Raw genomic sequence first — 20065 nt, forward strand, 5'->3', positions numbered from 1 at the left:
TGGACATACTAGTTATATTGGAGAATCTACAAACAGATATGAAGAGGCTTTGAATTAGCCAGATGGGTGGAATTAGGGCCACTATCTGCCTTTTTTAAAAGCTCTAGACAGGTCTGTTTTTTCTACTGATTTTAAACTTTATTGTTTCAAATATGCAGAATTTCTGTTGAGTGATGTGCTTTATAGGTCAGGGATTTTCCCCATTTCTTAGGCTTACATCATCCTTCATCCCTTTTCTTGCCTCCTTCCCTTCCCTCTCCCTCTGTCATAATAAAGAAATCATAACTATATATTTGTATCTCTTCCAGGTCACAACTATGACCCCAGCCTGTAACCCCATCATTGGCGTCCTCTTGTCCACTCAGAACAACCGCTGCCTCTCAGCCCCTGACTTAACCATTGAAAAGCGTCTGCCTTTCAGCTCCCTGTCATCGTTGGCTTCCCTCCATAAACCGGAGCGCTCTATCAGCCCTGAGAGCAACGACAGTATCTCTGAAGAACTAAACCATTTCAAGCCCATTGTCTGCTCACCATGCACTCCTCCCAAGAGACTCCCTGATGGCCGTGTGCTAAGTCCCCTCATCATCAAATCAACACCTCGCAACTTAAACAGAAGCCTGCAGAAGCAGACTTCTTATGAGGCCAGTCCACGGATCCTCAAAAAGTGGGAACAGATCTTTCAGGAGCGGCAGATCAAAAAGACCCTTTCAAAAGCCACCCTCACCTCCCTGGCTCCGGAAACAGGGGAAGACTTACTAGTCTCCGAGGTTATTCATTCGAGCAAGGAAAAGCCAATTTTAGCTTTAAATACAAGACTGTCCAGCGGGCAAGTACTCTCAGAGTATACTGGGCCTACCCCCACTGACCTTGAATATTTTCCCTCCGTTAGCCAAACAAAAGCAAAACAGGAAAGTGATAATAAAAGGAGCATTGAGGTCCCTTTGGAAACTTGCTGTTCCACAGAACTCAAAGGGGGAGCCAGTGGGATTTCTTTGGAGAGGGAGCAGTTTGAGGGGTCAGAGTCAACCCCAGATGCCAAGTTAGACAAACCCTGTATAGGTACAGCCATGAAAATCTCAGCAGTTAATTCAGTGCTACCCAAAAACAGTGTCATAGGTGGGATCCTCAAAACAAAGAAACAGCTGAAGACATTGAATCATTTTGATCTGCCTAATGGTGTTCTTATAGACAACCTGGTTGAGGAGCCACTTCCTTCCTTGCGTCGGGGCCGGAAAAGACACTGTAAGACCAAACACTTGGAACAAAATGGTTCTGTTAAGAAACTGAGACAAACCAGTGGTGAGGTGGGTCTGGTCCCAACAGACCCAGTACTGCAAGAGATGGAGCAGAAATTGCAGCAAGAGGAAGAGGACCGGCAGCTGGCTGTGCAGTTGCAGCGCATGTTTGACAAGGAGAGGCGGACTGTGAGTCGGCGGAAAGGAAGCGTGGATCAGTATCTCTTACGGTCCAGCAGCTTAGCTGGGGCCAAGTAGCACTTAATGAACAGTGTTGTCTATTTTTTGGAGGTCTGTGGACCTGATCATTTATCCTGAAAAGCCGAGTCATGTGGGTTTCTTTTAATGGAAAAACACTGTCTAATGTGGTTTTGAGAGGTTCCTGGGCCTTTGTAGTCAATATCCAAGAGAACTGCATTGCTGCCCCTCTGTGACCCAGGCCAGAAGCACTTCTCATCCCCAGAGGGACCCACCCCGGAGGGCTTCTGGACCCAAACTGGCAGCACCCAGTTGGAATGAGATTTGGGATGGCCTCATTCAGGAGCACAGTGGCCAGAGTTAGCAATGGTAGAGGAAAGAGGGGATACCTTCTCAAACTGATAGACCTCCTGACTTCTTTCAGTAGGGCTTCGTTTTTAATCAGCCTTGCAGATAAAAATTAATTCCATCATTTTCAGAGGAATGGAACAGTGTAGTTCTTTGGCAGATCTAAAATGATAGATTGTTATGTTTCCCCTTCTCCTCCTGCCACAAGTAAATATACCCACCTAAATTGGGTGAGCTTATGCTTCTGCAAAAATTAATTTACATTCTGTCTTTAAAAAATAACCTTTGACTAATGCTATATAGTTGACAGAGCACATTCACAGTCGTTTAATTCGGTCTTCCCAAGAGACCTACTAACATGTAAGTGGTATTAGTCCCATTTTTAGATAAATGAACTTCCTGCAGTGCAGATGTTCAAGTTCTCTCAACTACGAAGTGGCATAATGCAGTCTGACTACTGGGTCTCCTGACAACAAATCCCATGGATTTCCCACACTAACAAATTGCCCTAATGGATTGCACCTGATGACTATGCCAGGGTGACTAGAGAAAGCTGACTAGACATTGAACACCAATAGTGCAAAATCCACATGTAAATAATTGCTACTGACAGGAAGTATACACATGTACTGGGCAGTCATCCCTCTGCCCAGTTTATGGCCTTCTGTTTTCCTGGGGTTACAGCCTGTGAGACAGAGTACAATCAGGCTTCATTATTACTCTCCACATGGCCAAGGGTTATCTGCAATGTTGATCTAAACTCCTAAAAATTCACCCTGAAGTCAGGCAAAGAACAATACTGAAACTCCATACTATGGAAACAAGGTATCTAGCTGGATGCAGCTGGTAAATTCAGTCCCATGGACCTTTGGGGTTTATTTTCCTTAGCAGCTGACACCATGTGTCTTTTGCATCCCTGGTGGTGCTTGGTGCTTCTGCCCATCTGGGCTCATTGAGAATAGGTATTAAGGTATGCTTTTAGGGAATCTCAGATGGGCTGGTATTCCCTGTGCATGTGTGAGCTGTTACTATAAAGTTACGTGACTGACATTCTAACAAACGTTACAGAGCTTATATATCCCCATGTATGTTGTCCCCCCTTGAGTAATCCCAGCAGGATACTGCACAGTTTTTCCAATGATGTTGCCATTGCCAAAAGCATTTCTGGAACTGTGCTAAAAGTCTAGAAATATCTAGAAACATAGACTCCTAAACTCTTAGAATTGGGAGGGACCTTAATGGTCATTTATTACAACCTCCTTTTTCTAGGGCAGAGGCTAAGGTCCAGAACAGTGACTCACTGATCAAAGTAATTTGGAGTCACTATAGGACCTGCTTTTGATTCTTCTCAGGAGATTTGCCCTTCTTCTCAGAGCACATCTATAACAATTTGGGGTTATAGGTGAGAATTTTAGGTTTGAAACTAGCCAGAAGCTATTTGAAGCCTTTGGAAAAGAAGTGGGTTATCAAGAGGGCAGAAATGGTTTGGAATTACAAATGAGGTGCAGCTTGTAAAGCAGTCAGAGCCATTTTTCTTGGGCGTTCATAAACAATGTCCAAAGAGAAGTTCCAGAGATGTCTTAAGCATTGTGGTCATCATTGAGATGTAGGGAACCTCCTTGGTGACTACTTTGTTGGGGAACATGACTCACCTGGATGTATGTATTCTGGGCTCTGTGTGTGTATGCACACACACGTGCAAGTGTATGTTTAAAAAAACATACATCAATCTCATTAGTTTATATTCACACCACTTCGGTTCTAGGTCCTACCAGCAATGTACACATTCCAAGGGCTGCTGGAGGGCATATTAGTGCCCAAGATAGAAGAGCTGGCACTGGTCTGCAGAGGACAGGGAGGGTGACCTTACTAAATGCCCTTAGAGAAAACATCAGTTACTGCCATTTCATGTATTTCCTTTTTGATCTTCGTAAAGATTATTGGAAGGCTAGTCCTGTTGCTAGTAGCAAAGACACTTATTTTTCCACTTGCTACCTTTTTCTATATCTCCAAAAATTTGAAAAACACTTTTTAGTTGGAACTGAATTTTGTTTTTGGAAAAAGAAAAATATTTTTAATAGATAAAGATATATTTTAAATATTTCCCCAAATTAAAACTTTCATTTTAAGAAATTGCATAGCAGTAGTAACAAGTTATAGCTTCAGATGCAGAATGAAAAGCTACTTCTTGTAAGCAAATATTCCAAATACTAGGTCCAGCTTCTGCCTTTTCCCCTTGTATCTACTGTGATGCCTAGAGTAGTATTGACGGTTGTTTTCCAAACTTCTTGCTGAGCAGTAGTCTCTCCAATTAGGCAGAGCAGTTTAAGTTAGAGAGGGAAGAGGCTTAGTCTTTAATCTGCTTGGCTTTGAAGGAGGAAAAACCACTAAGGTATTATCTGTATTTTAAATGCTCCCCTTACTTAATTTAACCCTTCTTCTTACTGAAAATTTTACCTCCCTCATTGCTTGATTGTAAAGTTGGTCACTAATGGAGTCGTTGGCATGGATTCTTTGGGGAAAGAGAAAGACAAGGAAGGAAAATACAATGATGGGTGTGTGCTAGGATGAGAGAGAAACTATTTCACAAAACATATTTCTCACTAATGATTGGAGTCCAGTTCATCATATCAATTTCCCTTGTCCTATTAACTTTGTGTTAATGCATTAAAAAGTTAATTCTTCTTGGCTTAGGCTCGCTAGGAAAACCTTTCATTAGTGGCTTCATTTATTACTTTTCAAAAATTTAATTTTTAATTTTGCCTGGAGGAAGCACTGGTGATGAATGCCTTCTATGTTTTTATTTTTCCTAAAGGAAAAATGCCCATAGGAGATTAAAGCTGTTTAATTAATTGCTGTCTGATTATAAAACCGATGACTAAAACGGGAGGCTTTCACTGTGCTTGACTGATGAAGTTGATGACTGAAGGCTGTGCAACATTTTCATCCTTTCTGTTCCATTTGACAGACATTTCCTGAGCTTCAAACTCTTATGCCAACCCTGTGCTGGGTCACAGAGATAGAAAAATGGAAAGGACAGTCCTTGCTCTTGAGGAGCTTGGAGTTTAATGGGATGTATTTGAATATACATGTGGCCGAAGAGTTTGCTAATGTTCTATTGAAAGGCCATTTCTTTCATAGCAGTGATCTTGGATGGTTCCATTCAGGAGACTATCCTACTTGGTGTCCCAGCACCCAGCATGCTGCTTTGCACATTTTAGAGACCCCATCAGTATTTGTGAATTAGATTGCAACACCATTTTCCATTTCTTAAATGATTTTACCAGGGAGAATGAATTTTCTCCCCCCAGTGATTCCAGGAAACAACCTCTCTTCAGAAGCTGCTTTTAGCCTAAGCACTAGGAAGTGAGGCAGACTGTGGACCACTGATGTGATCAGAAGAGCCCCACACCTCAACTTTTAGCCACTGCCGAAACTTCTTCCTCAATCAGACCTCTCCCCAGAGTTGGCAGCAACTTTGGAATTCCTTTCTTTTTTCCTGTTTGGCTCTTCATTGAGATAGAAGGCCAGCAGGAAAGGAAAGAAAGAAAAATCAAAGGCTGGATTATAATCATAGAATATTAGAGCTGGAATGGGCATGGAAATAATCCAAATTAAACCTGCCCGCCCTCCTTTTTCATTTTTAACAGATGAGGAACTTGAGGTCCAGTGCCCTGTGTCCCATTTTATACTTTAGTTTTTTAAGATCTGAATAATCAGTTCTGAAAGTTAGACACACACACACAATTTGCTAATGAAGGGGACACCTAAATGATTTTGAAGACTTTCAGTTTTAACAGCTTTTTTGACATGATTTTTTCTGTTAGAATTAAAATGTATTTGTATTCCCTATATACACACCCAGTTAGGGAAAACCACCATACTGTGAGTCATGTGAATATGAAATCATGGGAAGTGATACATTTTGGTTAGAATAATTGTCAGGTAACTACCAAGGCTTAAAACCTAGTCTTTCATTTTTCTTTGAAAACCAGAAACTCGTTAGGAGATGTAAATCTTTCTCAGCCAGCTTTTTCCTTTTCACCCATAGAGTGGTCTTTTGGCCTGGTTTTTAGGGGTGAGAGTAGCTGGTTATGAATTCTTGCAACTCAATGAGAAAGCAGATCTGCTTTTTTTGGAGGGGGAGGGGACAGATGTATAGATTTTTCCTCCGAAGATGATCCAGAAATGCATTTCTACATGATTGTTATCCACTGTAGCTTTCTGAGAGACTGATCAAACTGGATGAAGGAAAAAGTGCCAAGACTGAAAGTGCACATTGTCCCATGTACTATTTTTTTCTTGCTAAGAAAAAATTTTACTCTGCTTTGTGAGTAAATACGTCCTTAATTGTCTTGCTAGTCAGGGAGCAACTTTTACTAGCCTTTCTGGTGTGGGGAGGCAACCCTTGACTATGGGCAGGCTCCCTCCCTACCTTTTCTGGTGTATTCAGTTAAGAAATAGTTGGACAAAGCAACGGCAAGCAAGACTGGTTCATCTTCCTTTCCTCTCACTCGATAAGGGGTCAAAACAGGCATTGTACTCCTCAAATATCAAGCTGCTGGCACTCAAGAGTAGCCCTGGGCCCTGGCTCTGGGTTAGTATGGCAGCAGACTCTCCCCTTGTTGGCACCGCTCCCCCTCCCCCCATCTCACACTGTGCCACCAATGGGAACAGGGCTTCTCCCTCAGTGGGTTCAAGTTTGCATCAAACATAACATCACCAACCCTTAACCTCCACTAGAGCACTTAAAATCCTGATGAGAATAGATACTATGCAAGGGAAAAATCAATTGCCAACTAATGGACTTTTTTTTTCTTTTGCCTGATTTGCTGTCTACTCTCAACCCTCTGTACAAACACAGTTGTCCTTAGGGCCTTTCCCCTCCTGCCTAGAAATAGAAAATGTGTTGCATTTTGGTTTTATTCAACCTGTTGTCTGCATTAGAATCTGAGAAGGGGCTTGGATCCTTTGAACTGCCACTGCTGGCTGCCTCCTCTACTACTCATTATAAACAGATTTTCACAAAGACAGAGAACTCAGAACAGGGCATTCCCTGTCGGGGATGCTTCTCCCAACAACAGAATGGCATGGAATCAAGTGAGATGATGTGTTATTTATTTAAACAGTACCAAAGTGCATTCTTCAATGTATGTTTGCCTGCTTGAGGGGAGGCCCAAGTTGAGAATACAGTAAAACAAACTCATGAAAGTAAATGTTCTGTTTCTTGTTAAAGTCTTGTCTCTGAAGAGCAATCTCAGACAAACCTGGGCTAAACTTAGACTATGTGTGGTGTTTGGTTTCTTGGCATTATCTGTGTTCTGGGAGATGCCCCATGATGGAATGTTTTGCTTTGGCATTAAGAATTAGGGGAAAGATTAGGAGCTGGAAGGGGGTTTCCATGGTGAACAGTTCTCTCTCTTCCGAGTTCTAAAGTATCTCCAGTTTATAACTGTCATTCCCATATTCAACCATTCACGTTCCTAATGAAGACACCAAAAAGCTTGCGTGAAGAACAGATGTACAGGATGACACTGCCCTTGCACATTAGGACTAGACTTAGAACATCAGATTTTTTCATTTTTCATTTTTAATATCCTTTCTAGGGAAACACTGTTCAAGAATTCATCAGAATCCCCTTGGCATCGGTTTCTCATCTAGCAGAGAACAGGTGTATCCCTGCTCCATCTAAACTTGGAAAACCAATGGAAAGACTGTTGTAAGGGTCCATGGGAAACCAGCACTCGAGGAATCTTTGAAATCATCAGGTCCAACCCACTCAAAAGGAGGGTTGTTAAAATGATTTGCAATAAACAATAGAATGAGTTGGAGATATGAAAACAGAACTCGATTGTCCCTTGGCTCCTAAAGTAACAAAGTGTTTTACCTACCACACTCATTAATTCCCTTATGGCTTGGTATGGTGAGTTCTATGGCCCTCATTTTATAGATGGGAAACTTTGGCCCCAAGAGTTATTCATAGCCTGGAAACTGGGTCCTCTGACTCCAAAGCCACTGATGGCTTTTTCTGCTGCACTGGCTCAAACCAGCCTCCATGTGGTGGCACCCTCCTCTACTGGCCTTGGCTAGCAGTGTGATTCCAGTTGCTTTCTGGGTTGAATCCCCTTTTTATGGACTAGACCTGGCAAGTCTAGAGACCAGACTCTGTCTATAGGGGTGGGAGGTATTCTGAGGCAGCATGAAGCGTGGGGACATGATCTGCATCCAAGTCAGTTATCTTTCCTTTGGCCACACCTGACTCTCCCACAGTATTAGTTGGCATCTTGGTTAAGTGACTAGAAAAACAAGGTGGGCCTACCTAATCTGGGAGAACCAGTAGTTGGGAGGAAGTTTCTTCTGGTTTGCTCTTGTGAGGAGAGAAGACTGGAGAAGGCTTAGAAGAGAAGAGGGTGGCAACCAGCTTCCCCACCCATCTGCCTGGGTGGGAAAGAAGTGGGGCTCTAGGTGAGAGCCATCCCAGGAGGGATGAAGCATCTTGTGATAGATCAGATGTGCTGGGGAGACTAAGCGACTATGCTGGCAACAGGGAGGGTGTCTACCATGCAAAAGAACTGGATTAGATAGGAATCCTCATTCATTCGACAAATCTAGTCTGAGGCTTGGCTCACTGAGGCTAGAACTAGGTCACGTCTCTTCAAAACTCAAGAAACCAAGCAATTGGAATTTGTTCATTCCAGAAAGCTCTGTGTTTTTAATATCAGAAGGGCCCATAGAGATTGAAAACCCCATTGACACTACGGATAAGGTTAAATGATTTGCCCTATATTGTATAGCAAATAAAAGATAGGGTTAAAAATTCAACCCTGGTAATAGCCTTAAGTCCTGATTAGTATAGTCCTGGAATAGGAAAGAATGGACACAACTGGTAAATGATCATATGGCCTTCAAAGATGCAGAAATTCACCTGTCTGGGAGGATGGATGGACAGCCTGATATTGCCTCAACATACTTAGAACAGCAAGCAGGCTGTTTACCCTAGGGTGCTAGGGATTTTTTCTTGATGAGAACCTAGTGGTGTTAAAGGAATGAGGGGTCCTCAGGGACTCACTACTCCTGGAGCAGTTACCCTTTAAATGCCCAGGCAGCGCTTATGGGTCATGCCCAGCACTGGCTTCTGGCTTCCTTAGCCACAGCTGTGTTCACTGTGTATAATCCCATTAGTGCAGCTGGCAGGAGCCATTTCCCATTCCTTCAATAAACATTCACTCACTAAATCTTACTGAGTACCTTCTGGACCCAGACCCTGGGATGAGCACCAGTGGTATAATCAATTCTTGAGATAATGCAATGTGCTAAATTCAAAGAAGTCATACAGAAACAGAGAAGGAAAGCCTGACTGAGCTTAGGAGGAGAATTCAAGGACACGCCTTAGCTGAGGTTCAAAGGATGAAGAAGAAACAGCTCTCATGTGGTCTTACCTAGCTCTTCCTAGGAGAGTAGCAGAGTCTCTGGGTAGCCCATAGTAGCCTTCTCCCTGGGAGTTCTACATTGACAGTGATTGGCAATACATGAGGGAAAAGGAGCAAATACTCTTTATACCCACTCTATACGAAGAGCCTCCAAGATGGGAATGCTAATCAGATCAGGAATTCAGAATGATCCTGGCAGCCTGGAACTCTGGGCTAAGACTAAAATGATGAAATGTAAAAAATCCTCTATAAGATAACAAAAGTCAATTTAAAGTGTAAAAGAGTTTCCGGAAAACAGTTCTGATACTAGTCATCTGTGAGAAAGGCTCAAGGCCAAAGGGTGTAATGCTGTGGGTTTTAAGAATGAGCACAAGGCAAATACAATGTTAGATGTTATAAAACAAATGCAGTATTCAGAGAAGGGAGTGTGACACTCCTGCTATATGCTGCGTTGGACACAGCTGGAATACTGCGACTAGGTATATGTAGGGAAAAAAAAGCAAGTCTAGGAGAGGCTACCAATTTATTCAGATGGTGTCCTATGTGGAGTAACAGGAAGTTAGGAGTGTTTGGTCTGGAGAAGTGTAGCTTCTTCAGGATGTTCTCACATTGATGAAGGGTTGGTCTGATTGGGCAGAGAAAGCAGATATACTCTTGGCCCAAAAGGCAGAGCTAAGATCACAGGGGAACCAAGGCAGATGGCTTAGCTCAATGGCCAGAACTGTCCAATAGCTGTCTCAGCAAATGAAGGGTCAGCCATTGGAGGGCATGAGCCGCCCGTCACTGGATGTGCAAGCCGGAGCTGAATGATCCGTTGGGGAGATTGTAAGAGACTTCCTTTCCTGCCTTGACGTTGGGATGGGGATGTTGCCAGGAGCCTTTCAGGCTTCTCAGGTTTGATAGTGTTTCTGGCTGAGGGGACAGTCCAGATGGTTCTCCAGAACTGGAGCCCAGATAGGTTTACAGTATGAATTTTGGGGTGCATTCTCCTCCTTAACAATAGAAAAAGGGTAGTTTGGGGATCCAAGCTGGTGAGTCAGTTACATTGGTGGGTCCCTGCACGGGACTTCTGCAGTGGGTAGCAGTGTATTGCCTCTACCTTTTCAGTTGTGTTTGTGATTGGGTAAGATTCTTTGTAACTTGATACGTGTGGCCTGTGACTATGATGTGTGTGGCTGGGTATCCCTACGGCTGTGGTAAATATGTGTGAGACTGTGTGGTTATGACAGTATGTAAATATTTGTGTCCTCATAGTCTCACATTTGCAATGCAGCACAAGCCACCACGCCAGTTGAATAGACGGCTTCTCTTGTCAGACCTGTGGCTACAAGAGTACATTTAAATAATCTCCTTAATTGCAATTTAGGTGGTCGGAGTCTGTGCCTTGCTGAGGATCCCTGATCCTTGTGCTACTGCTTCCTGGACTCTGGGAACTGCAGGCCTGCTACCCAGGTCTGAAGTGTAGACATTTCCAGTGGAGGAGCCTTGGGACAGGAGTTGTGACTAGGTCACACCCGGCTTCACCCCAAATGCACATCCCTTGAATCCAGCCCCAGACACTCTGTAGACCCTCTGTACCAGATACACACCAAGAATGGGACAACCCCACAGGATGCCTTGGCCAGAAGTGGTTTACTTATTGGGAGTCCATGCTGAACTTGCGGGGTCCATTCCATTTTAGAGCCACAGCCCAACTTGCCTGCGTATGGGTCTTCAGTTTATGTCCTGGATTAAAGGATTTGGGAAAATGCCATGTAAGCCCTCCTCTCTGCTTGCCCCACCTTTGTAGCCATGGCCATCTGATAAGAAGAGAATTCCCAATCCCCACTCCCCGCCCCATGGAAAAAGCACTATTTCTGGGGCCTGGATTTGAAACCCCTCCACCTTTATTGGGTGTGGACAAATCAACTTCTGCTGAGGCTCAGTTCGATCAGCCCCTTTTGTTCTGTCCTAGCAAGTGTCCTGTGACTAAGGCAAATTTCCCATGGGACCCGGGATGCTCACATCAGCCCGGGATTCTTCCCAGTGAGACAACGCGGCCGTGGCCCTGGCCCGGGTGCCAAAAAAGAACAAGCGGCTTCTTGCTCTACGCACCCGCTTTTTATTGCTGCTGCGCCAGGCGCGGGGGCCTGCCCAGCCAACAAGAGAGGTCCCGGCAAGCTTCTCGCTCTCACGCCGCCAGCAAGAGCGCCCCAGCCGAGCTCCGAGGTCCCCTCGGGTCTCCGCCGCCCACGAGGCGCAGCTGGAGGGGCACGAAGCCCTGGGGGAGGGTCGGGGCGCGTCGGGGCGCAGGCCAGGCCGCGCGCACGACTCGGGGCGCTGCCCTAGCCTCTCGAGTCACTGGTCGTGGGCTCTGGGCAGAACTCGTCCACGAACTCCAGGAAGCGGCCGAACTTCGGCGGGCCCTCGCTCAGCGCGGGGCAGGAGTCGGGCGGCGGCGGCGGCGGCGGCGGCCCGAACACGCCCTCCATGGAGCCGCGCACCAGCCGCCGGTAGCGCGCCCGGAACTCCTTCAGCAGCCGCTTGGCCTGCAGGTACTGCTTCTGGTTCATCAGCCGCTGCTCCGCCCGCCGGCGCAGCACAGCGCCTGCACGGACAGAGGCCCCCCGCCTGGGTGCCGCCGCCTCCGGGAGAGGGCCCCACGCTCGCCCGGGGTCCCACCCTGCCCCAAGCCTCGAGGGCAGGTTCCAGCGCCCACCTGCAAGGAGGATGGTGTGGGAGGAGGATGCTAAGGGGACTGGAAAGAATCTCTCCAACTTGGAACAGTGCGAAGTCATTGGTGGTCCCTTCTGACTGTATCTCAAGCCATGGTTCTTGTCCTTAACACACCGTGTTACAAAGTAAATCCCTGCCTCACAGTGGGCCTCAGTTTCTCCATCTGCCCATGGAAAGGGATGAGGCAGATGCTCCCCAAGGACCCTTCCTGCTCTCAACACAGGAACTCTGCCTTACACCAGCAAAGAGGAGTAAACAGCTGGATCTCCTGTCCTGGCAGCTAAGGCTCCCTGGGGGCAGAGCCATACCTAGTGGAGCCTCTGTGATGTTCCGGGGGTCCCGCATGCGAATGAGGATGTCATCCAGCAGCTGGGCTCGAGTCTTCCGTGGGGGTGGAATAGGGATCCGCGGGGCCTGACAGAAGGTAATGGACGGTGTTATCCCAGGTTTAGGCTCAGCCTCTCCTGGCCTCCCATTCAATCACAGCAACAGGCAGGAAGCACTTGGGGACAGTGGAAAAGCATGGTCCTTAAAGGATCCCGAGATGACAGCCTCATCTGTACCTGTGTGGCTCCTGAGGGGCCATTTGCACACTCAGTGAGGTGGATGTTTACCTGTTTCTCCTTGGGGACGAAGGGTTTCTGAAAAGTGTCCATCTTGGGTTTGGAGGAGCGGTACAGGAGGGGGTGCTTCACCATGTGCTGCAGGGCCTGTGCGTTCTTCTGGATTCCTAGGGTGGGCAGCGAGGGTGAGTCAAGGCATTCCCCCCTCCTCCTCCTGGACCCTCTTATTTCTTTACTCCCTGTCTCATAGTAGCCCAGGGTAAAAGGATTTGAGAGGCTCAAGAGGAAAACACTGCTTCCAGAGCTTTCCCTGATCTGGAGCAGTGCCTGAAGTTCCACTGCAGTCAATGAATACTTGAACCCTCTGAGCACAGATCCTAGTGGCAAATTAGCACTGGAGTGGGGAAACGGGCTAGCCCTGATGTGACCCCATTAACCTACAGGGTTACAGACCAAGGAAAGACAGCCCAGCTGAGGGCAGGATCCTTTGGGAGCCCAGATACAGTTAACACATCAGAATGAAATAAGGGCTCAGAGAGGGAGCCGTCTCCCTTGCCTCAAACCAAATAGGGAGGATTTTAATGTTCAGTTTGGGGCTTAACTGGACTGGGAAGGAGCTCAGGAATCTGGCCCACCTGGGTGTTTGTTCATCAAACCCTTCCTAAGGAGAGACCTTTCCAACCAGCGCAGCTGGGCCCAGACCTGCTGGAATCTCTGAACAAGCTGTGTCTCTCCCAAAGCCAGTGAAGACCCAGGTCCCAAAATATAGGGCTTCAAGACAGGACACCCTAAGAGGCACCCTTTGACAGACATTAGGGCAGACAGCACCCTGGCTAGGAAAAGAAGGCTTGGCTCCAGCCTTGGCTTGGCCCTGACTTGCTCTGGGCTGTGGACAAGACCCCTTGCCTGGAGCCAGCCTTTGCACATACCCTTTGGCTCAATGAAGTCGGGATCAGGCTTAGCTGTCAGCAGCTCCTCATAGCCATGGTACTTGCTAGGGAGGGAGGCAGATGGGAGCTTCCTCCAGGTCCTCTTCACCTCTCTGGGAGCTGCTGGTGGGTTCCTTTGGTCTTTCTCCTTCACCTCAGAATTATCCCTGTGCATAATGGAGGGAGGCAGCCCACTCACCTGTGCCCAGGAGGAAAAACATATCGATTCATTCCATTAACACTTCCAAGTATTGGCTCTGTGCCAGTCTACCTGCTAAGCCCTGAGGACGGTCACAGCTCTCATTAGTTTACAGCCTGTGTTGGGAGGAGGCAGATATAAAAATAGACAATGACCATATTCCTTGATAAATGCATAATTGAAACAGAAGGGAGCACAAGGGCCTTGGTGACCCAGAGGAAGCTATTAACCCAGCCTGGGGGACCAGGAAACTTCCTGGAGTCTGAACTAAGTGTTGAAGAACTAGGAGAGCTGTCTTCCGGCAGGGAGGGGGAGGTGGGGGCGTGGGCTGCAGGTGATAAGGAAGGGTGATGTTGCAGCCAAGGAACAGCATGGGCAAAGGTGCAGAGGTAAGTCACAGCAAGTGCATTTTGGGGAACTAAAAATTGGTGCAGCTGGAGTGTGCACCATGATGAGACAGGCAGCTGGAGTGTGAAGCAGGGCCTAGATTAGTAAGTGCCTTTAAATGGCAAGCTGAGGTTTTTTGTTTTGTTTTTATTTGTATTTTCTTTATCCTTGCTGAGATGGCAAACCATGGAGAAGTTTAAAGAAGATGAGTAAACTGGTTTGAGTTCACATTTTTAGCCTGTCCTAAAGGTTTTATAAGAAATATTCTTATGAAATCTGTATTTTACGTGGGGATGTAGTAATATTTTTATTAAAACTTGGCTGACTCAAGAAGAAATAGAAAATCTTAATAGACTTATAGCATGTAAAGAGATTGAATTAACAATTTTGAAACTACACACAGAGAAAAGCCCAGGAGCAGAGGGTTTCACTGGTTAATTCTACCAAACATTTAAAGAAGAATAAACACGAATTCATCACAAACTCTTCCATAATTAGAAGAGGAGGAACACTTCCTTGTCTGTAAGGGAAGTATATTCTATGAGGTTAGCATTACTTTAATATCAAAACCAGGGAAAGACATCACAAGAAAGGAAAACTACAGATGCAAAAACCTTCAACAAAATGCTAGCAAACTGAATCCAGCAACATATAAAAAGGATTATACATCCAGACCAAATGGGATTTATCCCAGGAATGCAAAGTTGGTTTCACATCTGAAAATCAATAATACACCATTGTCAATAAAACAAAGGAGAAAAATCACATGACCTTCTCAATAGACAAAATCCAACACCACTTCATGATAAAAAGGACTAGAAGGAAACTTCCTCAACCTGATAAAGGGCATCTATGAAAAACCCACAACTAACATCATACTTAATGGTGAAAGACTGAAAACTTTTGCCCCTAAGATCACGAATGAGAAACGAACATTGTTTTGGAGGTTCTAGCCTGGGTAACCAGGCAAGGAAAAGAAAGAAAACAAGATCTTTTTTTCTCTAGTGACATGGTGACTTACAATGGAATGCACTGCTTTGGTTGCTAGGAAGCTCAGAATTGCATTTTGGCAATGCATTTCTATTATGAAAGCAGCAGTGCATCATGTGCATGTTTGAAATGACAGAATTACCCTTAGATTTACTTCCTTTCCTGTCCATATTTTCCTTTATCCAACTCTCTCAATTGTTTATTTTTTTAATGCTTATTTGTTTATATTCTGTTTTATTCCAACAAGATTCTAAGATAGTTCATGCAGATACTTTTAAACTGCCTGAGTTTATATTTTACACTTCACTATAAATTATTCATGGAATAAAGAGAAGGATGGATAGAAAGAAACACATGTAGGGACAGATGTGCCTCTTGGAAAGATCTGGCAGTGGGCAGATTGGAGGGGCAAGACTGGAGGCAAGGAGACCAGTTTGGGGGCTGGCACAATAATAAAGTTCACAGGATCCCTGTCATCTCTTCCAGCCTTATATTCCCCTTTCCCTTCACATCACTCTCTGCCCCACTGACACTGAACCATTGGTGGTTCCTGCACACACTGTTTTCATTTCCCTCCTCTGTACCCTGGTTCATGCTGTTCACTCTGCCCAGCACGCCCCCGTTGCCCACATCTTCACCTTGCCAACTCCTACTCAGCCTGCAATGCTCTGCTCATCTGAACCTCTCCCAAAAAGCCCTCCTGGTATGGGGTTGGAGAAGCCCTACTTCCCCTCAGCTCCAAGGCCCTGGGCTTTCTTGGTCTCAGCACTGATTCTAGGTATTGTTCCCATCTGTTTCCTCCATTAGAATGAGAGCACTTTGAGGGCAGGATCTGCATCTGATCCGCCTGTGTTACAAGGATGCAGAGGTGGCATCAGGAGTGAGGTGGCCTTAAGCAAATAGGCAGAGGCAGCAGCAAATCCTCCTGGAAAACCAGAACTACACCCCAGTCAGACCCCAGATGCTGTCTGTGCCACAGAACCATGACTTGTCCCCAGTGAATCTCCCAGAAGGGGGTTTGCGGTCCCTGCCAGTGGTGCCGTCCTCTGGTTTCTAGACCTGCCTTGTGCTTGCTCCCAGTCACCCATGGCAGTTCTGCCGGCTAAGGGCTGCCCAGGAACCTACAGGAGCTGGGAGGAAGTGGGCAGGGGGGGGTGGGTGGATCCACACACCTGGGTCAAGAAGATGGACTCTGTGCTCTTGGAGTCCTCATCTGACGGTTGCTCTGGGCTCAGGCGGCCAGCTGTGTCACTTGGGCGGGACATGGTCTCTTCACTGTGCACGGAGGAGTCGGAGCAGATGGGAGGCAGTGGCACGAAGGTGCGGTGGGTCAGACCAGGGCCCTCGAGGCCCTCAAGGGGCATCTCCATATTCAGAGAAGTGCTTTTGGCAGCAGGCAGTTCTCCAGGCGGCCCTGCTTCTGGCCCCAGCACATTCCTTGAGGGAGACTTGACTGTGGTCACTGGTGGGTAATGGAGCATCAGAGGCTGCTTCGGCACCTTTGGAATTTGGGTTTTCACCTGTTGTGGGAGAGGGGGGCTGGGTTGGATTTGCTCCTTAACCAGGAGTCTCGCCTCCTGGACCTCACCAGCCTAAGGCCACATGGAACAGTGACCAGAGCACTGTGTAAAGACTCAAGGGGGAGGAGGGAAATCACATGTTGGGGCCTCTACGATGTGCCTTGTCCAAAACTACTAACTGGAATTTCAATTCAAAAATTGAATAATTATCCTCTTTGTATAGATGAGGAAACCAGGGCTCAAAATGACTTGTCCAAGGTCACAGAGTATACTCGGCAGCAGAGCCTGGACTCTGTGCCTCCACTCCTGGGCTCCAGGTCTCATTCTGTGTCCCTGGTCATATTACTCTGGCCTTTGGTAACCTCACGCCTCAATCCATGGTTTAACACAGGGCCCGTGACTCTCCTGGGGGACTCCTAGGAGAGGATGTAATGGGGTCCTCCTGCTTTTTGGAAGGTGGCAGAGGTAAGGGCCAAGGAAATAACTTCTTTCCTGTTGAGCTCCTCAGCCTCCTTTAATTAGCAAAGCCTGTCACCATCCTCTCCCTTCTTCTCTGCCTCAGTTGCCAGGGCATAGATGTCCAGTTGGGCATCTGTGTGCCCAATTTCCCTCAGCTCGGCTTAGTCCTGCCTCCCTCCACCTATTTACATGGTGGATTTTTTTTTATTCATCAAGGTCTTTGGTCTACACTACTGTGTGGTATAGTGGAAAGATCCCAAGCACTGTAATTAGAAAACATGGGCTGGAATAGCCTCCACCTCTTTGAGCTCCTATTTCCTCCTCACCTAATGGAGGGGTGATCCTTGTCTCATTCATACTGAGATGAGCGTGAGATGGTGTGTGCAAACGTACCTAACCCACTAAGGAGCGTGAAGGATGACTGCTTTATAAAGTAAGTTTCTATTTACAAAAACATCTCCTTTTGGGAAATATGTAAAGCCTCAGTGTTAAGACTGGAAGTCTGAGGGACCCAGTCTTTTTTCAGAATCCAGGCACAGCATGATGGGTGGCACCATGCTTTTGTCCAAGACACCAAATGCCATCATTTCCCAGCTGGTGGGGAAGGGGCCACATGGCTCCCTCCTTCTCACTTTTCTGGGATGGTCTGTTGGTGCCACCTTCCGAGACAGAGAAGTGACAGGGAGAGCTCTGATCATTTTCTATCCCACCACTGCTTTCCCAGCCCCTTACAAGGGAAGAGTGGATAATCTCATTGGTCAGGGGTTGGCAGTCACTGGTCCCTGTTTCACTGGTGGGCTGGGTCACTGGGCATCAAAAGCAGCTTCTTGGTTACATGCCAGGGGGGTCTAGGCCTGCTCTGGGCAAGGTCTCCATTTTCCCCTGTTCTGTCCATGCCTAGGTATAAGGGGAAGGCCTGCAGCCTTTATCCATATAATTGATTGAGTAAAAGGTCCAGGAGTCTGCTCTGTATTATCCAGAACCTTCTCTGGAAGCACCACCCCAAGTTCTAGCTTGAGGTGGGCAGGTGTCCCCAGTCTGGCTTTGGGCCTGAGCCACATGCTCCTGTCTTCCCTGCACTGGGGGTTAGAGGGTGTCTGCCCAGATTAACAAAGCAATGCTTTCTTTCTCATTTGGCTTCTGGTATTTGTATCTATCCTGTATTGGTCAGAACTTTGGAGGGGAGGAGGAGTCAGGGGCTCCCTGAACCTCAATACTGACTTTTAACAAGTCAGTTCACCTCTCTGAGCCTCTGTTCCCTCATCTGTACAATACCTTCCTTGCAGAGTCGTGAGGCTTATGAGAGGGTACGTGTGCAAGTGCTCAGCAAAGTACTGGCCATGCATGTCCTGTCAGCTAAGTATGTACTCAGCATCTGGCTCACTCTGATTCTGCCACCTCCCCTCCTGGCTGATGGGAAGGAGGTAGTAGGTTCCTTAGAGGTGACAGACAAAGGGGAAGAAGATGGAAACCCTTTGAATTTCTGTCTCTTTCTGGTATTAAATGCTCTGGTCCTCCAAGAGCTTAAGATGAGAGCTTGGCTGGATGGAGGCAGGTTGTAGAGGGAGTGGCAAGGGAATGACTGTATTTCACTTCTGGGATCAGTAGCACCCATTCAGGAAGAAAGGAGCATTTCATAGAAATCTCTGAAATTTTTCAGATGGAAGATAGATTTGATTTACTTTATGGCAACCCAAAAGGCAAGTCTAAGACCACCGGCTGGGAAAGTTGCAGAGGAAGCAGATTTCTGCCAACATATGGAAATGCTTCCTTAAGGTTCAAGCAGGAGACCTGTACTGCAGTCCATGGCTACCACTGATGATTATAACTTGCATTGTTATCAGTTTGGGAGTTTACAGTGTATCTCCATATCTGCTGTTTCATCCAGTCCTCTCAGCAGCTCTGAGAGGTTTTAGAGTTGAGAAAACTGAAGCTCAGAGAGGTGAAAACTCCTGCCCAAGGCCAGGCAGCTATGGAAAGTGACGGAGCCAGGCTCATACCTGGGTCTTCTGACTTCAAGTCTGGTCTCTCCCCAGTTCTCCACAGCTCCTTCTCTGGGCCTCAGTTTTTCTGTAAAAATAGGGGGTCAGACTCAATGACCCCCTAGGCTCTTCCCTACTCTGACTCTTTGGGTCTGACTGTCTCTTCCCTCCTGGGTGTATCTGAATTTAACAGAGCAAGGAAAGGAGAAGATGGTACTGAACCTACTGGAGGTTCCAGGCATTGTAGGATCGAGAAGCTCTATCTCCAGTTTAGTCTGCATACATTAAAATAGGCTCCGCTCCCTCTGGGGTTAGGGTCCTGTGCTTGGAAACCTTACCTTCCGCGTGTCCTTCCAGGGCATCAAAATATGTGGATGCTTAGCCTTTACTATCTTCTTTCGAATTAAGTGGATCCCCAGTCGCTCCTGGAGGAAGCTTTTTAGCAGTGGAGGGACACCTGGTGCATGATGGGAAAATGGCAAGATTAATGTTAGCCACCATTTACTGGGGGCTTATCATGTGCTGGGCACTGTTCATCCTGCTTTAAGTGTGTCAGTGTAATGTATTTAATTCTCACACCAACCCTATATTATCTCCATTGGGTAGGAGAGGAAACTGAGGCACAGAAAGACGTTAAGGAATTTGCCCAAGCAACGAAGATAGTGTGGAGCAAGGATTAGAACTCCACCTGTGTCATCCAGGGCCCGGGACTCTAAAATGCCTCCAGCTGCTACATCTGGGACAGCAGGCTCCAGTGCTGATATAACATACCCCCCAATCCCCCCAACCCCCACCCCTCACATTCAGTGTGCTCTGGGAGGGGAGGGACCTGCACCTGGGCCCTGCACACCTTCCCAGCTGGGAAGTGGACAAAGAGGTCGTAACAGATGGGTTCCACAGGGTGGGTGGAGCTTAAAGAGCTCAGGCAGGATCTAGACAACTCTACATTCCATTCCCAGCTTTGCCTTTCTTTCTGTGTGAAGTTGGGCAGATCATGAATCTCCCTGAGCCTCAGTTTCCTCCACTGTAAAATGGGGACAATAATGCCTGCCTGACAGGGTTACTGAGTGGATGAGCTGGTGCAGAGGAAGCACTCAGAAGTGTCTTGTT

General features: G+C 46.7%; 2 protein-coding genes across 14 annotated transcripts in view; one reads left to right on the plus strand and one right to left on the minus strand.

The window, feature by feature from the left end:
* RNF169 (ring finger protein 169) overlaps positions 1-6992 on the plus strand; it is a 139075-nt gene extending 132083 nt beyond the window's left edge. The window contains exon 6 of the mRNA XM_037840659.1: positions 309-6992. Within this exon, the coding sequence (XP_037696587.1) occupies positions 309-1493 (1185 nt within the window). The 3' untranslated portion in view covers positions 1494-6992. The remainder of the gene's footprint in view (positions 1-308) is intronic.
* A 3442-nt stretch (positions 6993-10434) lies between these two features.
* The window catches only part of XRRA1 (X-ray radiation resistance associated 1), a 113768-nt gene continuing 104137 nt past the window's right edge, over positions 10435-20065 (minus strand). For 4 of the 13 annotated variants that reach the window (XM_037840666.1, XM_037840667.1, XM_037840665.1 and 1 more), the window contains 6 exons: positions 19294-19412; positions 16167-16514; positions 13419-13617; positions 12541-12656; positions 12235-12340; positions 11077-11909 (listed from right to left, as the gene is read on the minus strand). In XM_037840666.1, the coding sequence (XP_037696594.1) occupies positions 11536-11909; positions 12235-12340; positions 12541-12656; positions 13419-13617; positions 16167-16514; positions 19294-19412 (1262 nt within the window). In that variant the 3' untranslated portion in view covers positions 11077-11535. Of the gene's footprint in view, positions 10937-11075; positions 11910-12234; positions 12341-12540; positions 12657-13418; positions 13618-16166; positions 16515-19293; positions 19413-20065 lie in introns of those variants that run through there. The other 9 variants (XM_037840671.1, XM_037840672.1, XR_005217495.1 and 6 more) reach the window with 8 other exon arrangements.

Source organism: Choloepus didactylus, chromosome 6 (genome assembly GCF_015220235.1).
Source record: "Choloepus didactylus isolate mChoDid1 chromosome 6, mChoDid1.pri, whole genome shotgun sequence".
Taxonomy (NCBI): Eukaryota; Metazoa; Chordata; class Mammalia; order Pilosa; family Megalonychidae; genus Choloepus; species Choloepus didactylus.